Source organism: Manacus candei, unplaced genomic scaffold, assembly GCF_025592945.1.
Source record: "Manacus candei isolate 608988 ecotype Guabito, Panama unplaced genomic scaffold, ASM2559294v1 h1tg000020l, whole genome shotgun sequence".
Classification (NCBI taxonomy): Eukaryota; Metazoa; Chordata; class Aves; order Passeriformes; family Pipridae; genus Manacus; species Manacus candei.
The window spans coordinates 2,588,479-2,607,743 of record NW_026138068.1 but is presented as its reverse complement, the minus strand read 5'-3'; the positions used below and the strand labels follow the sequence as shown (position 1 = coordinate 2,607,743).

Sequence of the window (19,265 nt, the reverse complement as noted above, 5' to 3'; positions counted from 1 at the left end):
TTAAATCAGGCAAGAACATCCACACAAGGTGAAGAGAGAAAGATCTCATTAAATGTCCTCTGTCCCTACACATCTCTAAGTCTCTGATAATGGGAATAAAACATGTTGCAATAACCACTGAGCTCCCAGAGAGAGTTGTTAATCAACCTGTAAATGTACACATATACAATTCCACCCCACACACAAAGCTGTGCATTTGCTTTTATTCTTTATCCCAGCAAATCAGCAACACAGGCACAAAACCCCTTCAAATTTGCTGCCCAAAAGAGAGAAATTTGCACAGGAATTGAGCTGTCTGACTTATGAGACTCTCAGGTTCCAGAAAAATAATTAGGGGCTTGGAGGTCACACAGTAAAAGTATGAAAACTGCCTGACTGCCTGTAAAATAATCTAATTTTGACAGTTTCAAGCCATGTCTTCAAGATTTTAAGACCCGTCTGCCACCCCACAAGGTTCTTCTGTATTTTGGAAAGCCTACAAGTCTACAAGTAGCAAAGCAGAAATGAAAAACACAAGTTGAGGATTTTTAAAGATCTTTGAGCTCTGTTTGCAGTAGTATTTTTACAATATTTCAGTGAATGCATGTTTAGATACAGAAGTTAACTCAATATAGACTTTGTATCTAAATCAACTCTGAAAAAGAATCTTTTTCTAAAGAATTTGTGTCTTCACGGATTCTTCTATAACATTTAACAGCATAATTTAGAAAAGATATTTATAAAAAAAAAAAAAGTCGATCTCCCACAGAATCTATAAAATGGTTTGTAAAACTACAAAGGCTTTGCCTTCCAGACACCAAAGCCAAGTGGCCTCACAAAGGTTCTGCAACCCATTTAAAACATATTTGATAAATTTGAGATTTCAGGAGTTTTGCACTCGCTAAGAATTAAGAATATGAATGTGAACTTTAATTTTTGGATCCTGAAGCACCTACTTTGAAAAAACCTTGACTTATGATCTCGTGGCAACGAACAATTTTAAAAACAAATATACCTCTTCTGGCATAATTGGTATCCATATCCTTAAAATGCACCATCACAAAATCTGAAGACTTGAACAGGATACTCTCCAGAATGTCTTCACGTTTTGGCCCCAAACTGGATTCTGCAGTTTTCCGATGAGCAGCATCAACCACCAAATCACACTGTGGGACACACAGAAAGGCTCTCAATTAATGCACCATCAGCTGCTCAATAAATTCACCTACTTGCAAAAAAAACCCCAGACATTTACAATCTGCTTGTGCAAGTAGTCAAAATAATTCACAGTAAATATTCGAATTAAACAAAATAGTCACGTTTTAATCAAACACTGATTATCAGGAGCTTTGAAAATAAGAGTCAAAATGTCAAAAAATTACCTTAGGACTGTAGGTTTTAAAAACTCCTTCATATATACCACCATTTTTCACCTGTACTTCACATTTGGATCCCTAGAACGCAAGAAAAATGAAAATATAACTTTCTACGAGACAAATGGCATTTCAGTGATTTTCTTAAACATGTATTCCTTACATAAGTGCATTGTGTAAAAAAACAGTTCAATTTTCAGTCAGATCTCCTCATTCAGCACCTGCCAATTTACAGATCCACTGCTGTGCTCTGCAGCTGCAAACAGCTGGGTGTGTATGTGCTGCTCTGGAGGGATTTAAAGATACTCACAGGAGCATATTTGGTTTTTACAAGACTCTTGACCAGTTAAAGCACAAAGAAGTTCTTGCTGAAAACCAAGATCTGTCCATGTGTGGGTACAAAAAAGGATGAAAGCTTAACCTGGACTCAAGGAGATGTGGGACCTAATTTTGGCATGTCAGGACTTCCTTTGGAATCTGGGAGAAAGGGTTCTAATCCCTGCACACAGACCCATTTAATTTACCCATAGCCTCTCTAAAAACAGAAAATTCAAAATATGACCAGTGCACCTAAGAAATCTGCTGTACCTCTACAAATTAAAATCTTTCCAAGTCAAAAATACAGAATTACTGAGATCAAGTTCGCAGAAGGTGCCTAAAATTTAATATTCACTCCATCATATTACAATTACTGGACTAGTTAACAATTCTCTGTCACCACAGGAACTGTTTCCCCTCTTCCAAACATGAAGACTTACAACAACTGATGTGAGTATGTGAACCATTCTCATGTTTGCATAGATGCCATCGAAAGAAATCTGAAAAATAAGAAAGAAATCATGAACACAGGAGAAAAACTTGTAACAAGTCTAAAATTCAGAGCACCCAAACCAATGCTGGCCTTCATATGAGTTCCTAGAAACACTGGTTCAAAGCCTTACTCAGGCAATATACATAGAATGTATGTTTAAATTAATATTGAATATGACACAGGAGATTTCTAAAGGACCACTAGCTTTTCTCTGACCAATTAAAGATCTAACACCCTTCCAAACAAGATAAAAATCCCACTCAATAAACAAGGAAATATCACTCAATACTGAAGTTCTCTGGCTGGTTGGGCGAAGCTCATGCACAGACTCGAGGGGCGTCAGCAGGGCTTTGTTTTCTGACTGGAAGAGTCCTGCTGACATCCCTCTCTGCCTTAAGAGCCATCAAGAGCAAGGCACTCCAAGTGCTGCAGAAGTGAAAAGGTGCTTTCAGGCTGCTGAACCACATCTTTTCATCTCCCAGCCCTGATTACACCCGTTAACAGGAGCCAAAGCCGGTGAATCGTCGAGCGCCAAATTGCTACAAACCCTGTTATTAAAACAGTCCAAAGTAATTCACTGCAGCACCAGGATCTGAAACCCTGACTGGGAGAGCTCACCAGGTACCACCAGGACACATTCACTGCTGAGGATGTCTGTGCTTTGCTGCAATAACTGGTATCTCTCCCTGTCAACTCTGGGCTTGTGAAATGAGCAGGGACCTCACCATACTCTGAGCTTTTCCACTGACAACACATCTTTTCAACTGTCAGCTCCTTAATCCACTTACTGCTGTGTGCCAGCCACTTCCCTGGGCTGCAAAGACACGTCTGAGGACACTCCTGTGCTCAGCTCTCAGCACACAGGACATGAAGACCAACACTTGGATGATGTTTAGTGTCTGCATATGGCCTTTTTCACCAGACTCCCTCAAAGCTTCTTTATTTTTACTCAGGTGCCTTGATATCTTCAATAAACGTTAATATAAGTAAACTGTGGCCCTTTTAAACCTTCCTACTTCTGCTCCATACCCCCAAATTTGCCATCTTTGAAAACCAGACCAATAACAAATGGGCAAATATTTGATTGGTGCAGTTCAAAGATCCACATCTTTAGCTCTGATAAAATGATGTTCTACAAGTCAAGCCACATCTATACTTCAATCATATATAGCCTTGAGAATAACTAAAGACATTGGGGGTAGGAGAATACTGAGTTAGCAATTTTATAGTAAAGCTAAACAAAATAGTTATTTTTATTTAATTAAATGATGTCTTAAATCTCTTTAAGGGAGAAGCCAATGTTAGAATCTCCAAATAGGAACTAGTTCAAAAAGCACTGCCTCAAGCTAAATGTTATTCACATCTACAACTAGAATTGCAGGAAAATGCAGAATATTTATATAAGTGTAGTCAAAAGTTTAAGAGAACCTTCCACCCCTTCACCCTCCCAGGAGACTTAAATGAATGCAAGATGCTACTCTTTAGAAAATTGTATCTCAGTCTAAAGTATCCAAAGGAAAAAACTGGGAGAACATTCCAGTATCTGCTATTCTTATGTCTCTAAGTTCTTTCCTCTTACCAGGAGTGGTACAATGAGGAGAAACCCCAAACTTACCGTAGGCTGAGGTGGTCCTTTGCCACTGCTGCGGCCTCTGGAATTAAACACACACAGGGGATGTGATTAAAACAACTGCCCAAACTGCTGCATTTCTTACCACGTAAGAATTCCAAACCCCATCTTAATACAGAGTTGAGAATGGGATCAGGAAAACCAGCATTCCCATAGAGCAGAACCTGACAATTACAGGCCCATTGAGTTCATCCTCCAAATTCCTGACCTGCCAGCAAGTGCCTTTAGCAGGCAGGGGGTTACTTACAATAAACTAAAGGAGAAAATGAAGAAAATACTAAGCCTATGCCATTGGTCCAAATTCCAAACCTTACTGGCACACAAAACCAAACCTCAGTTCAGGCTCAACCCCTACTTAGGAGGGTCCTTCTCTGAGGCTCTGAACTTGTCACTGTGTCAGATGAAGGGCCACCCAAATAACTGAGGAGCCCTGGTTGTGAGGCTCTACCCACAGAGCTTGTTTCCAACTGCTCTCACAACCCAGCAAGATAAAGTAATTAAGTCTGTCCAGCCTCTCAAAAACACTGACTCCTTTTAATGCAAACCTGTCTATGTGCAGCACTCAGGACACTTCCATAAGCTTTTAAATTAACCTGGATGCTCAAGATACCCTGCAAGCTGAGCTGGATCAGTCTGTGCCCTTCACCTCAGCCATCTGAGTCCCAAAACATCCCTGCAGCTGGTAAGTCCACAACAGCTCCAGTTCTTAAGATCCACTGCTGTGTCTTAATTCTAAGTTCCTTCCTTGTACCAAGAAGTCCTAGTTTCAAATACTTCTCATAGTGATTTAGATTTATATTACAATTTCAGGAGTAATATAAGTGCAGTGTGAGGCAAAATTAAGTCTTCTACTGAAAAAAAATCAGTTTTTAAAATAGAACCACCTTATTGATGCACAACCATTTCATTAGAGAGACACAAAGAATCACATCCATGTTTCAAAATATCCAAACAACACTGAAATCTAAATCCCACGGAATGTCATGGAATCCCTGAATGGTTTGGGCTGGAAAGGATCTTAAAGATGATCTCAACCCAAGCCCCTGCCATGGGCAGGGGCACTTTCCACTAGACCAGGTTGCTCAGAGCTCTTGAACACCTTCACTGGATGTCAACTGCATTCAACTGCTTTTGAAAACACCAATCTACCCCTCAAAATAACATGCCCTTAAAAATAAGGCTCATGGGACAGTCAAGAAATCAAAGGAACTTCTCTCCCAATGAACATAAATAACTCTCCAATAAATTCGGTAGAAATAAAGGCCATCAGAGAGCCCTGAAAGGATTTAATGAAGAAAAAATGAAAACCCACTAAACTATCACCTGCCTCCTTTAAGAAAACAAGTTTCTGCAACAAAATGTGGTCTCAGAGTATCCCCCACACTGGTGACATCTGCAGATTTGGGGGGCCCAGTAGGCATTCTCAGAATATTGCAGAACACTAATCTCACAGAAAAAAAACCAAATTCTAAGGCAAATAATCTTTATTTAACTACCATCAGCCTGAACTGTCCATAGAAGCTTCACAACTTCACCTTGCTCTGGAGACAAGAAACTCTCACCATTTCCTAAACCTGCCATTTGTTAAATGGCAACCTGGAACAGCATTTTTGCACAGTATTCAGAGGAATGATCCCTCTGTTTCTGAAAGTCATTTCACCAGATGAGAAACCCCCTAAAAGAGGTTTAGTCCAGTTCTGACTTGTCCTTCTATTACAATCAGAAATAGAACCACCACGGCCGCTCACAGAACTTGGCCAAAGCCAACCAATTTCAGCACTTCTATCTGTTGGTCTCAAGGATTTTAGATCCTCCTTCTTCATCAGCTACAGAAATGGCCAAAAGGGAAAGAGTTTGGTGCCTTTGCAATAGAAACCATCCCATTTTTAGTGCCAAAGTATTCTTAGAACTTAAATAACTGGGTTGCCGGACTGGTCAGAAAGTTTGGAGCATTCCCTCCAAGCATCAACCCAACTGTTCTGGATTTTCCATCTCTTACCACATTTCCAAAATTACTCTTCCTACCCACATTTCTTTAAGAAATAAACTGCTTGTGCACATCCATGCTGGTAAGAGGTCCCAAATTCTACATCAGCCAAGGGTTAAGGTACCTGCAGAAATTCTTTATGTTCCTCTGATCTAATATATCTCTTTAAAGACCTGGCCTCTTGTTTTCCAGCTTGTGTTAAACATAAACCATTGGAAAAAAAGGAAAGACATTCACCAAGAGGAAAAAAATAAAGATATTCACCAATCCAATTCAACAATACAGCCAAAACTGTGTCTTCTCCTAAAACTGAGGCCATCAACTTGAGTTTCACATTCCAAAAGGTGAAAACTCAAGTTCAAACTACCCTTTGACACATCTTTGATGTATCAAATGAAAAAAAAACACTTAAAACCTCTGCAAAAGCAGAAAGCAAGTGGGTTTTGCCAGAAGTTTAACATAATTTAGAACAAGAAAGTAAAACTAAGAATGGGGGAATCCAGAAGGGTCAGTAGTAATTTGGCACTGCTACCTAAAACCCCATTTTCATTACAGCAAGTATGGAAAATTAAAAAAAAAAAAAATGCACTTTGCATTGCAGAAATGTGGTTAAAGGTAAACCTTGGTAACTTGGCAAACCCAACCTGGAAACCCTTTGCTTTGGGGTAGCAAAGACATAAAATCAGAAACTAGAAAGTACCATCAAGCAATTACACCTAGTAGCCAACTCCTTCAGTCCAGCACTGACACCTGAAGAGTCAAAGTCTCCAGCAGGGCCCAAATGCTGCACAATAAATATTTTTCCCCAGCAGCAACTTACACACTTTTTTCTATTTTTATGAGTATTTCCTACCCTATTCCTCACATCCCTCCTCCTCCCTATGTTTACATGCCAAGTAGAGCGTTTGTATAAGCAAAACAAGGTCACACATTTATATTTTCCCAGTTAAGTGAAAACTAAGGCAAGGGAAACAAAGTCCTGCATGTGAAAGAAAGTCTCAGCTTTTCTCTCCAGTGGCATCTTCACTTTGAGACTAAGAAATAAATGCAATCACCCCGCAATTAATGCCTAGTGCAGAAGTGCAGCTACAAAGAGTACTCAATTTAAGAGTGAATGGATGTTTCTGGAGCACTGATCTTACTGCAGCTTGGAAAGCAAATTTACAGGATATTCTAAAGAATTCTAGTGCAGAGAGCTGGGAAAGCTTTTCTTCTGAGGGAGAAATCGGAAGTACAAGGTTTTATTTCAGTGTAGTGTTCGGCTGTATAAAGTCAAATGAATCGAAGCTGTCAATTAAGATTATGCAAGTCCTGCAGGTTTGTTTTCTGTAGTTTTTTCCCCCACTACTGACATCAATAATGTCAATTCCTGTTTCCACAAGAAATGACAGCATCTGGATATGGAATAACCTGCGCCCAGTCTGACCCAGTGCACACCAGTAACCTGCTGATGGGCTTAGTCACTGTGGAACCTTCTTCATCTACATTGCCATGAATCAGTTGTTAAATTAAAAGTTACTCAAAATCAGGGATATAATATCATGCTGAAGTGCATTCTCAGTGATAAGGGAAGAGACCTGCAGGTTAACCAGGCATTTTGCTCAGCAGTTTTGCACAGTTGCACTAAAACCCACACAAAGACGTGAGAACAAACTAGAAACCCTCTGAATGGCACGTGTGATCAGCCCTCCAGAACAGTCACTCCCATTATATCCCACTGCCTTGGCACTCAATATTCCCACTTCCTTCAGTTTGAGCAGGATTGACACCTCTCCTGGCCTTTCCTTAAGCTTATAAAAAAAGGATGTCAAGGAAAAAGGAAAATAAATGTTGGCAAGAAGTGTGTGTAGCTCGTTTTTGAGACTTATCCATGGGATTATTTCAGTTTTAGTTTTTAATGGGAAAAGCCATTTTTAAAGGGTAGTACTTTAGTGTCTTCTCAAATGACCCCCAAGTCCAGCTAGGCAAGAAAGTTACCAAAATGAAAAATCTCTTCTGCCACAATTGTAACCAAAACCTGAGTCTTTGCCCTCAACAAAATAACAATGGGGGAAATTAATAACAAAAAAGGATGAAGAGCTTGGAGGAAGGTTGGGATGGATACAACTTCCAACCAGAGGGCAGCCAACCCTCCTGTGCTTGCATAAGGACAAAACTCAGACACAAAAAGTAGATGTTAGATAATGTTCTGACCAGCACAGGGAGCAGGTTTGGGAACCAAGTCCACATTTTCCCTAATTACAGTTCATTGTGCTCTTGGCATCTCCCACCTGCCATATCAAACCCAGCATTTCACTTGGGGTCTCTTCATAAAAAAGGTATTAATCTTTCTTTTTTTCTTGAACACTTCTAAAGGTACCTTCATTTCTGATTCTTCCCCTTATGTAAAGGGGAAATTAATGGTATAATGAAAACCCCTGGAATGCCTTGTTTGTTCACACAAGATTTTACCTTTCCCAACATGAAACAGAGATGTCCATCACTGTGAGCCCATGGAGACCAACACCCTCCACTCATGATCAGAGGTACAAGGACGAAAAGCTCAGCCCAGTTCTTACAGCAATAAACTCCCAGCAGAAAATTAGGCCCAGGACAGCTAATTATCCAGGAGCTTTCTGCCCAAACTAAGCTTTTAAAAGCAACTTAGCCATGAAAAGTAACATTTTCTTGTATTTAAGGTAAGAAAGGGAATGCTAGGGCTGCAGGGGAATGAGCTGCTGGGAGGAAAGCTTGGCAAAAACTGGAGATGTTTTAAGTTTCTATTAAATGATACAATACATCAAATTGGTATGAAGATGCAGGCCACCTAAATTTTGATTTTTTAAACAGAAAAACCACTCAGCCTTTCATTTACATAGACAGATTTGCAGCACGAACCATCCTTGAATTTGTACTCCCAAAAAGACAGGACTTCTCTTCAGGACAGCAATAGGATAAGTTCTCTGAAGGTGTTCCACGAGGCTGTGATTTTACAGACCGCTCATTCAGAAATAACTTGAAAAATTAACAAAAAAGAGTGGGAAGACCTCTGTCAGTTGTTCAGCAGCCCCACCAGGACTCCTTAAGGAGTTCTGAGGTGGGATTTCTCCAGCAAAACTAAAAATACAACACTGGTAGGAGAAACCCAGTGGCTTTAAGATTAAACTTGGGAGTGAAATTGAAGTTCAAATGCCCAAATCTATACAGGCAAGTGCTCCTCATCAGACTGAATTCCAAAAAAATCAGCTGTGGGTTTTGTTGCCCTTCACGTTAACCTCTACAGTGCCACTGTGCGCTGGCAGGGACAGAGCCCAGCAAACATCACGTCCAGCCCAATGCCACATGTAAAACCCATCAAATGGGTGCCCTGAGCTGCCAAGGTATTGTTGTTGTTATTTATTTTGTCCTTTTCAACCCTTCCAAAGCTCTTCCGCTTCCAGTTCCACGGGCTGGGAACAAAGTAAAGCCCCATTTCCAGTGATGTCCAACAATGGGGCCACTGTAAATTCCGTTTTATTGCCAGGGCCCAAAACTGAGTGGGAATAAACGTTCAGCTGAGGAGGAAGACGAATAAAACTCGAAATGAAACTGCTCTGAGCCACTGTGACCTTCAGAACTGTTACCGTCCCACTCTGATCGTTTGTTATGACCCCCACAGCCCCGGAAAAATTCACGGCACTACCAAGTTTATTATTTGAGGGAGAGGAAAGGGAAAATAGGTGTGGGTTTATGTACGTAATACTAAGGGAAGGAGCGGGATGGATCTTCCAGGGGCAGTGAGTGCGGGGCGGGGGGGGGCGGAGGGGGAGGCGAGGAGAGGGGAGAGCTCATCCTCTGCAGGATCCCTGCCCCAAAAATCCGGGAGAAGGCGAGGCCTCGGAGCCACCATCCAGCGGCGCGGCCTCGCCTGCCTTCCCGCGAGAATCTCACTGCGCTTCCCATTTAAAAAAAAAAATAAATAATAATAACAAATAATATTTAAAAATAAGAATTATAAAAATAATAACACAAGTAAAAATAAAAACTAATAAGAAAAAACAATCACACCCCCTAGATGTTAAAATAAATAAATACACACACACACACACACACACACACCCCGGGTGAGCCGAGGGCGCCGCGCCGCCATCGCGGGGCCCCGGATCGCCGCCCCCTTTCCCCGCCCGGGCCGCCCCCCGGCCCCGCCGCCATCGCCCGCGGCCCTTCCCGCGCCGGCCCCGGCACGTGCGGGCCCCGCGCCCCCCGCTCCCCCCGCGCCGCCTCGGCAGGCGGGTCACGTCGGCGCCCCCCGCCACGGAGCCTCCCCCGCCGTGCCCTCCCCGCGCCTGAAGGGCAACCCGGCCGCGGCCCGGCCTCGCCCCGCCACTGCGGAACCCCCTCGGCGGGGCCGCGCCCGCCGCCATCGCGGCCCCCGCCCCGGCCCCGCCATGCTGCGGGCCCCGCGCCCCCCCCGCACCGCCGCCGCCGCCCATGGAGAGGCCGGTGCGGGGCGCGGGGGGGCTGGGGGGGAGGCGGCGGGGGCGGGCGAGCGGCGCCCGCGCCGGGACCAGAGCGGGAGCCGGGGCCGGTCCCGCGGCACTGCGCACCCACCTGCCCATGTTCTGCCTGCCCGCGGCTGACGGGAGGCCGGGGCCGCCGCCGCCGCCGCCGCCGGGGGGTTTGCGGTTGTTGCCGGCGGGCTGCGCCGCCGCCGCCGCTTGCTTGAGGGACATGGCGAGGAAGGAGGGGAGGGAGAGCGCCGGGGGTCGCGCCGGGCTGTGGGTGCGCTCGGCCGGTCCGCGCTGCGCTGGCGGGGCCGGGGCGCCGCTGGCTCGGCCGGTTGCTCCCAAACAGTGCGAGCGGGGCGGAGGGAGCGGAGCGCGGCGCGGAGGGATCCGCGGGAGGGGGGGAGGATGAAGGGGGGGCGGGCGGCGGCCGCGCCGCGCCGCAGTCTGAGGAGAGCGGCGGGGCCGGGGGAGCGCGGCGGCCGCACCCGCGGGCTCGGGGCTGCCCCGCGGGGCCGGCGGGGCGGGGGCAGGGGGCGCGGGGCGGGCTTGGGGCGGGCGGGCGTTGCGGACTCTTTACGGGAAGTCGGAGGGCGCGGCGGCGGTGCTGCGGCGGGTGAAGGGGCGGGGAGGGAGGGGGGACACGTGAGGCGGCGGCGCGGGACGGCGGCAGCGCCCGCCCGGCCCGGCCCGCCCGTGAGGCCCCGGCGGTGCCGGAGGGGCCCCCAGCGCGCACAGCCCCCCGCGCCCGCCGGTGGCACCGGGAGGGTCCCCCTTGCACCTCCCGGTGCGGCTCCCGCGGGCGCGATCCCCGCGTTGCGGCCCCGCAGGCCGCGGCCTGGTGCGGCCCGGCCGCGCTCGCCCCTCCCCGGGCCCCAGCGAGCGGCGGTGGGAGGGCGGCGGGCTCGGCCCGCAGCGCATCGTTCAAAAGAAACCAGGCGGCGAGAGACAACGAAATGGAGGAAAAATGGCCGAGCCCTCGCGGGCTGTGAAAGGCCGGGGGAGAAGCCAGGCCCTGCAGAGCGGCCCCTGCCCTGAGCCGCAGAGATCCCGAGCCGCCACCACTAAGCACATCCCACCGCCGTCAAACACAGCCCTGCTCCGGGAGGACGGCAAGATGGGGCCGAAGGGATGGCTGCTTCCCGTGCAGTGCCCCTCCATCTTACAGGTTCTGGAGCAGAGAGGGCTTCCCCGAATGTTAAAAGACATTAAAATTTGCATTGCACTGACAGATTAAATATTTGAGATGCTCCGTGTTACCTGTCCACCATCACCAGGCTCCCTGCAGGAATCCACAGTGCAGCAGCTGTGTGTGGAACCTGAGAGTGGTAATTTCACCAACTCATCCCAATACACAAAAATAAAGCCTGGCCTGTAGTATTAAAAACCAAATTATGCACGTACAGGATTAGTAAGAGCAGATGCAACTTGAAAACCAAGAGCTAAATTGATTTATAGCCATGGTTACTCGAAATGCTCCGAGTTTAATCTATTCATAGAAATGCTCTAGAAATCCCACAGGATTCCAATGGAATAAAAAGGAGCAGTGCTCTTAGGCAGGCATTATTTATACACCTTGCTCCTAAAGCAACAGCTTTGCCGTGCACTTGGAAGAGTTGTGGGTGGCACACAATGGGGAAAAGATAACAAATATTGAACAGCTTTCTTAAATTAGCATTTTCCCTACAATTTTGACTGTTAAACTGATTGTTTTATTTTACCTCACAGGCCCAAGGAACCTTGTGGTTAACACATTATGAGCTGAATGACAGATACTACCCAAAAGGGGCTCAGCATGAAAAATTTTCCCATTGAAAATACTCTTAAACAGAGCCAGTGATTTAAGGAAACTACATTTTTCAGTCATTTTAGTGAACTCACAAGACACTTTGCTACTTCACAGCCACAAAACCAAGGGAGAACGACACTGAGGATTTCTGCAGCCCAAGAGTTTAGGAGACACCAACACTTGCAGAGCCAAAGGCAGCTTGTGCTACCACTGACTGGCAGAAATTTTGGGACCATTCACTGTAAAAACAGAAGTCTGATTCACTGCATATGATGGGATAAGTAACTTTACCTAAGAGCAGCTAAGAAAAGACCTTCCTATATATATATGTGTATATATATATATGTAAAATCCACTAGCATAAAAAACACTTAACCAATATAAGACAATACATAACAATATAAGACTAATATATCACCATAACAATATATAACAATATAAGAAAGATATACAGCTGTTAGGGAGTGCCCAAGGGGGCTACAAAGATGCTGAAGGGTCTGGAGGGGCCCTGAACAGGCTCCCTAGGGAATGGTCACTGCCCCAAGGCTGCCAGAGCTCAGGGAGTGTTTGGACAACACTCTCAGAGACAGGATGGGATTGTTGGAGTGTCCTGGGCAGGACCATGAGTTGGACTGGATGTGTCTTTTGGGTCCCTTCCAACTCAGGATATTCCATGTTTCTATCAACCAACCTCCTTAGGGTACTGTTTATAAATTCTTCCACAGCTTTCGTGGACCTCAAGCAAGGAGCACTCCCTAATTCCTGCCACACTGGGAGAAACGCAGCAGGAATGGAACTTGAAGAGCCAAGATTACTTGCACTCAGTGTGTTTCATCAGTTTTCATTTGAAAAGAAAGTTAACAACAGAAAGCAGGAGGAAGTGTGATAAGAGATTGGTTGTAACACATGCAGGTCACTTCATGTTAGGTTTTTTTTTTTTTTAAAGGACATTACTTCAATGCTTTTTCAGCCAAGAATGTTTACAGCTCCCAGCAATTAGCAACTATTTATGAGGCTAAAGGTTTAAAGGTTAAGAACCATTAAAGCACCTGCAGTGGTTTGAAGAGGCAGCCATGCTGTGGGGTCCTGCTGGCAAAGAGGGAGCCCTTGATATTCGAAAAACACAGGAATAGGTTCCACAGGCAGGGATGGTTTCTAAGACATGATACAAACATACTAATGTACATTTTAGGGTGCCATTATGTGCTGGGAAAGCAGGATATGAATAGACTGGTGTTCACTCTGCAGTAATGACTCAAGTGCAGTTGCAGTTTGACTTGTTTTCTCCTTCAATGTCGTCTTTGTTTTGTTAAGCTCTGTTTGGCTTTCATTGTGCCCTCCCTTTGCTGTTTGTTGAGCATCTTCATAAAAAAACCCACCTTAAAAGTAAATATAGAAGTGAACATTTAAAATAATAGCTCCAGCAGGAAGGACCACCAGAGAACCTGCAGGTTGGTTTCCAGTGGCAGAGGGATTCTCCAGTGACCACCAGCATGGACAGTGCTCTTCACTTTCCTGTGCTGAGCACATGTACAGGGAATCACCCAAATTTCCCATGTAATGGGATTTTACTGCTGTTAGGGCACACAATTTCCTTTACTTCTCCCTGCATACCATTCCCAATATTCTGTATTTATTATTTTATGCTGGGCTCTATCAATTTCTCACCTTTTTTTTGCTCTTCCCTACCATTACAGCTGATATTTTGGTTGTCAGTGATGTAACAAAGAACAGCCAACAGTGGATATGATGGTCTGGTTGTAGAAATATTCAGGATGCAATCACCTGCTCTGTGGTCAAAAAAGAAAAGCAACAATTCCTAATGGAGAATCATGTCCTATTTTGCCTTTCCTGTCCGTAATCCAGGTTTTTCCAAGAATCCAGTTTCCATTCAGATCTGTGACTACGTGTGCAGGCTGAATTTGCATAGGCAGATGAATGAGCCTGATAAAATCATTACTGAGCAGGAAGTGCTACGTGATGTAACATTTCCTTGATCTAACCTGCTCTTGGGTCTTGTGCTCCCTTCCTTGAGCTACCCAGGGTGATCCTCAACAGCATCAGCGAGACAAAACATGCCTGGATACAAAGGGACAGCAGCACAGGGATTTATTTGGAGCGAAATCAGCTGCTGGAGAAGCTCAGAGAACTGAGCATTTCTACACACGTGTTTTCCCTTCCCTACACACTCTGTTCTTTAGTCCCATCACCCCGACCCTCCTTTTGCAGAATTAAGCTTTGTGAACAGTGCTGTGAGCACAGGGATCTCCAAACACTTGGAAGGATATTAGGAGAACAAATCAGGTGCTCTGACACACGAAGCACTTCCCAGAGAGATGTGATGTAGCTCGTCAGCAAAGCTGCCCTGAGTTTAACTGATGACACACCAGTGGTCAAACCAGGATTGGTGCAGACAAGACCACGAGCAAAACCAAAGCACGAACCCCAAACCAACGAGGTGAGACGACTGCTGCCACCTCTGTCTTTCCTCCCCCCCACCAACCTCTGTGTAGGGTCTTCTCATTGCCTGCAGCACCCACCAAATTCACAGCTCAGCTCCAGGCAGAGCCCGGCTCCCATCAGATACAGTTTTGGACCCACAGTTGTGGTTTTACTGCTATTTCCTCCCAGTTCTCAGCCCTGCAGCATCCTCCTCCAGGTCAGTGCTGCCAGGGCATGGATGTCCCTGCTGAACCATGTGTGCCAGCTGCTTCTCCTGCAACCAACAGGAGATGAAAGAAAATGCTTATGTCCATCCCTAATGTCCATCCCTAACATCCATGGAGCTCAAGAGAGAAGTGCAGAAGTGCCAGAGCTTATTTCAGCTATAACCAACTCTTTAGGGACCCTTGCTCTTAATTTCCTCAGAACACTGGACAAGGGCAATTCTTTCCTGGAGCAGCAAAGCTCCAGGATCTGTGTGACAAAGCTGTGGGTTCAGAGGGATTGTTTGGTGACAGAGCTGCAAACTGGGAGACACCAACTGTGCCCAGCAAAATGCCAGGAAATCGTCACCCAAGCCCTTTACTCTTTTAGATTACACATTTTTAGAAAAGGGAGGGGGGAACTCAGCCTGCTAAGCAGCAGCAGCAGCAGCACACAAAGCAATCGTTATGCCAAGATTTAGCTCTCAAATCCCTCAAGATCTGGTGCTCACAGAGCATAAACAACCTTTGCCTCCCAGCCTGGCCGAGCGGTACCTCCGCGTTTCTCAGCACAGCTCCACAGCCCCTCCAATACCCATCCTCTCCCAGCCCTGTGCTGAGGCAGGCGTGCCAACAAGAAAGCCAGTTGCCATGGCATTTTTTCCCCCTACAGACAGATGTCCATTAAAAACCAAGTCAGTCTCAGGTTTGCTTCACAGAGCAGCTTTCAGTTATTATTACCAGCCCGCGAGGAATTTCCACTGTGCCCCTTCACCTCAGATGTTTCAATGCACTGCAGTATTAATCCCTGGGGATTAGAAGGGAACTACTTCAGAGCAGGCACAGGTACATTCAAAGGACAAATTTAGGATTACGATCTTGGTTTATGTTTTTGGCAGATGACAACCACATGACTGTGTTTGGAAAGGGTTGAATTTGTTACCTCTGGTGCTCTTTCTCCTGTTCACTAAGACCGTGCACAAATCATCAGGCAAATTGGGAATGAGACGTGAAACTTTTCCCCTCCTCCAACACATCACAGCTGGGGCTCAGATCTGGGATTTTGGCTTTAGGAGGAACCCACCTGTCTCAGGCAGAGCATCATCAGAGACTCCATCCATGGAGAAAGAGAAGCCCAGGCAGCTTCAGTGAGCAGGGCCAAGCACTTCCATGTGGCTCAAGGAGTGATATCTTCTGCCTTGGTCACAAGGCCACATTTTTATTTAGTATTGGAAAAAGGGATTAAGGGGTTCCATACTCCCCCCTAGCCCATTCTGGGGGCCCAGGGCTCGTGAGAGGTGTTCCTTGGGAAAAGCAGGAGAGATTCCTACTGCAGTGTTGGCAGTGCATCACCAGTGTCTCTGCAGGGCCCATTTGCAGGAGACAGTCAGGTATTTTTATTGGGACTCCAACAACACTAAATATGTGAGAACTGGACACTGAAATGTGACCGTGCAGTGAAATGAGTTTTCCTTGCTAAAGCAATCCTGAGTCATGTCCAGGGAGGGATCTCCCCTCTCGTATTTGGGTCTAAACCTGGCAGGGCTCCTACAGCATTCCCTGTTCAGGCTGTGGCACTTAGGAGAAGTGGACCTTCCACGTGGGAGCTGACATTCTGGAGCCATCATTGCAGCTCAGTCTGCATCCAGGCTGGCTCACAGTGAGTTTTCCACAGGAGCCTGGATCTTCAAAGGATCCAAGTGCCACTGTTCCAGCTGCAGGAATGACAGCTCCTTGTGGCTCTGTAAAACAGCGGGGTCTGAGCACGTTCCCAGCTGTGAGGTCCCAAGGCAATGCTCCCTCCCAGCCCCACACTCACCCCCCAAGGCACTGGGATTTCTCCTCTTGCTTACAGCAAGTGCAGCTGCAAAAATGATCAAAACCATCTAATCCTCTTATAACTGCTCCTGCAGTCAGACTCCGATGCTGCAGAGGAAAGTGCCGTGACTGCTGCATTCCCACACGGCTCCGCAGAAACCTCGGCTTTGACACCACTGCTCACTCCTCCACGTTGATTTTTTGGAAGGAAGAGAAGATGTTTGGCTCCTTGTGATGAAGCTGAGAGTGTTTTTCAGGAAGGGGTGGAGGCCAGGAGCTCCCAGGGCTGCTCTCTGCTCTCGGTGCTCCTTCACTGAGCAGGCAGGATCCAGCTGGGATTCCTTCCTCACCAGAAGCCAGAGCACATCTGAAAGCTGCCAAGGAGAATTGCTTGGAAAAAGTCCTCTTTGCTCCTTGTGGTAGCCCTGCACTTGCAGAGGGAAGCTCTTGGCCCAGCTGTGCTTGGACAGGACCATCTGGCTTCTCCTCGGTCAGTGTGGGGCCGTTGGCTGCAGCAGTGTCCCTGTGTCCATGGATAACTCCAGCTCACCCATCCCACTCGGCTCCTCCAGCCCTCACAGAAGCTTTTCCAAGTGAGACTCCACACAGACCATGGATTCAAGGGAGCAGCACTAGGAGTTTCTCCAGCCTACGTTAATTCTGCTTGCACTGAGATAACCAGTTGTGTAGAGGGATTGTTCTGGGAGATCTGGTCACATTTTAGGTGCTAAACAGATTTATTGTGGGTTTAGTTTAGTTTTACAGAGCTCAGGCATGGAGACTGTGGAGTTGCCTTGTAACCTCACTCATGCCTGTAGGTGGGGGTCTCCCCCCACCCCAAAGAGGAGCCCCCCAAGGTGGGTTTCCCTCACATGCTTAAACCCCTCTGCTGTACACGGGAGGAGGCTCCTCTTCCCAAAGAGTGTCACACATCCATGGAGACTCATAAACATTAGTCACATATAAAGAGACACGAGGGCAGAGGGACACTGGGAGGCAGAGGCACTTAGATCAGTGTCAAAACCATCATCTTTGCAGCCAGAAACCCAATTATGTCCCACACTGACATTGTCCTCCAAAGCCATTGCCACCACATAGAGACACTGAAAACGGGCAAGAAAACAGCTCATTGCAGCCTCCATCCAGGAAAATTCTCCTGAAAGGCACAGAGACAGCCTGGCTGCTGGCTCTGGGGTTTGGGAAGGCTCCTGCACACCCCCAGCACAAACAGGACCTTCACAGCCCAACTCCAGCACCTCTGAGAGCACAATCACCCAAGGAACGTGCCAGACCCTGCACCAGAGACCAGCACAGCCTGGGGATCTCAGGCTGGGAATAAGGCATGTGCTTGATTCAGCTCATCCTCACCCCTGCCCTGAGGCCCACAAACCCAGAGAACCTCTACAACCACAAAATCAGCACATCATCAAACCTGCAAAGACCAAAATTTCAGTTTTCTGGTGAGCTCACACGCCTCTGCTCAGAGCACAGCTCCCACCAGCAAGCAGCAAAGCTTTCCATGGTTTCCCAGCCTCTGCACAGCTCAGGAAAACCTCCCCAAAGAACCCCCACCTGCTCCAGCTCCAGCAAGGCAGCAACCCCCCCAGGTGCAGCAGCTTAATAGGAGCTGTTGGCCCTGAAGAAGGTTCAACAGGGCCCAATTTCCTGGTGGGGAAGTAAACATTGCTCTCTCTGAGGTGTTTGATGTTTTTAACCAGCTTGGGATGGAAGAAGTTTGACTCTCCAGCTCCCTGGGAGAAGGTGGAAGGAAACCATGTGAGTGTCTTGAGGTTTGTTGTCTAACTCAATTAACCAATTACTTCCAGGTCAAGAAGGGGCAAAGCTATAACTGCTGCTTGCTGCTATAAATAATGTTTGCTCATGGGTGGTGCAGGAGCAGGAAGCTGGAGGTGTGGGGCTTTAGCTTGGAGTGAAAGCAAATATCACCAATTGCTTCCTGCTCCAGGCAAACCTGTCCCTGTTTTTTTTTCTTTTGCCCCTCAAAGGCTGGAGAGAACCAGAGCACAGAGCTGGCTCCTGCCTTGGGAAATATGTGCAGGAATTCAGGCTGGGGAATCAATACATAAATGTTCCTCCTGTGCTGCAAAACTCCCCCCAAACACCCCTGGCTGTGCTAGTGTGGGATCTGCTGGATAAATCTGCCTTTAAAACACAATTATTAGACCAAAATGCCCCTTTACATAAAAAAAAAGGGGGAGGAGGCCATGGAGAAATGGCTGTGAATTTCTCAGAGCTCAAACGAGAACAGACAAGTCGGTTGGTGCAGAGCAAGGCAGGAATTTTCCAGCGGCCTTAGGGAATTGGGCTCTGGTGAAAAGGTAAAGGGAGCAGAGAGCAGGTGGTGGGACAGCAGTGTGGCCCCTTGGAGGGGCCTGGGCTGGCTGTGGCACAGGGAGTGTGGCTGTGGGTGCTCCAGCTGCTCAGACAGATGGGCACCTGTGGATCTGTGCCTGGAGGTGACTCCACGTCTGATCTGCTCAAGGTTTTTCTTGGGCACAAACCAGGGATGTCACCTTACCCAGCACCTTGGCTCCTCAGGGAGCAGAACCAGTGGCATCAAGGGGGTTCATTTGCATTAAGAGACAGTTTCTTCCCAAGGGGCAAAAAATGCTCGAGTCCCTGGCACCACGTGAAACACAGCAGTGTCAGATGTCTCACCCCAAACTGTGGCACCCGCCAATCTGGTGGGAACATTCCTGAGGGAAGAGTGACAGCCGAGCCCTGGCTCACCCCAAGCTGCCCTAAACTT

At 46.9% G+C, this 19,265-nt stretch overlaps 1 protein-coding gene across 12 annotated transcripts in view; it reads right to left on the bottom strand.

Moving 5' to 3' along the window:
• The window catches only part of ATXN2 (ataxin 2), a 51,240-nt gene extending 40,525 nt beyond the window's left edge, over window positions 1–10,715 (bottom strand). For 5 of the 12 annotated variants that reach the window (XM_051785711.1, XM_051785715.1, XM_051785712.1 and 2 more), the window contains exons 1-5: window positions 10,350–10,715; window positions 3,779–3,815; window positions 2,111–2,170; window positions 1,362–1,433; window positions 995–1,145 (exon numbers count right to left, since the gene is read on the bottom strand). In XM_051785711.1, the coding sequence (XP_051641671.1) occupies window positions 995–1,145; window positions 1,362–1,433; window positions 2,111–2,170; window positions 3,779–3,815; window positions 10,350–10,471 (442 nt within the window). In that variant the 5' untranslated portion in view covers window positions 10,472–10,715. The remainder of the gene's footprint in view (window positions 1–994; window positions 1,146–1,361; window positions 1,434–2,110; window positions 2,171–3,778; window positions 3,816–10,349) is intronic. The other 7 variants (XM_051785708.1, XM_051785709.1, XM_051785710.1 and 4 more) reach the window with 3 other exon arrangements.
• Window positions 10,716–19,265: the final 8,550 nt, after the last annotated feature.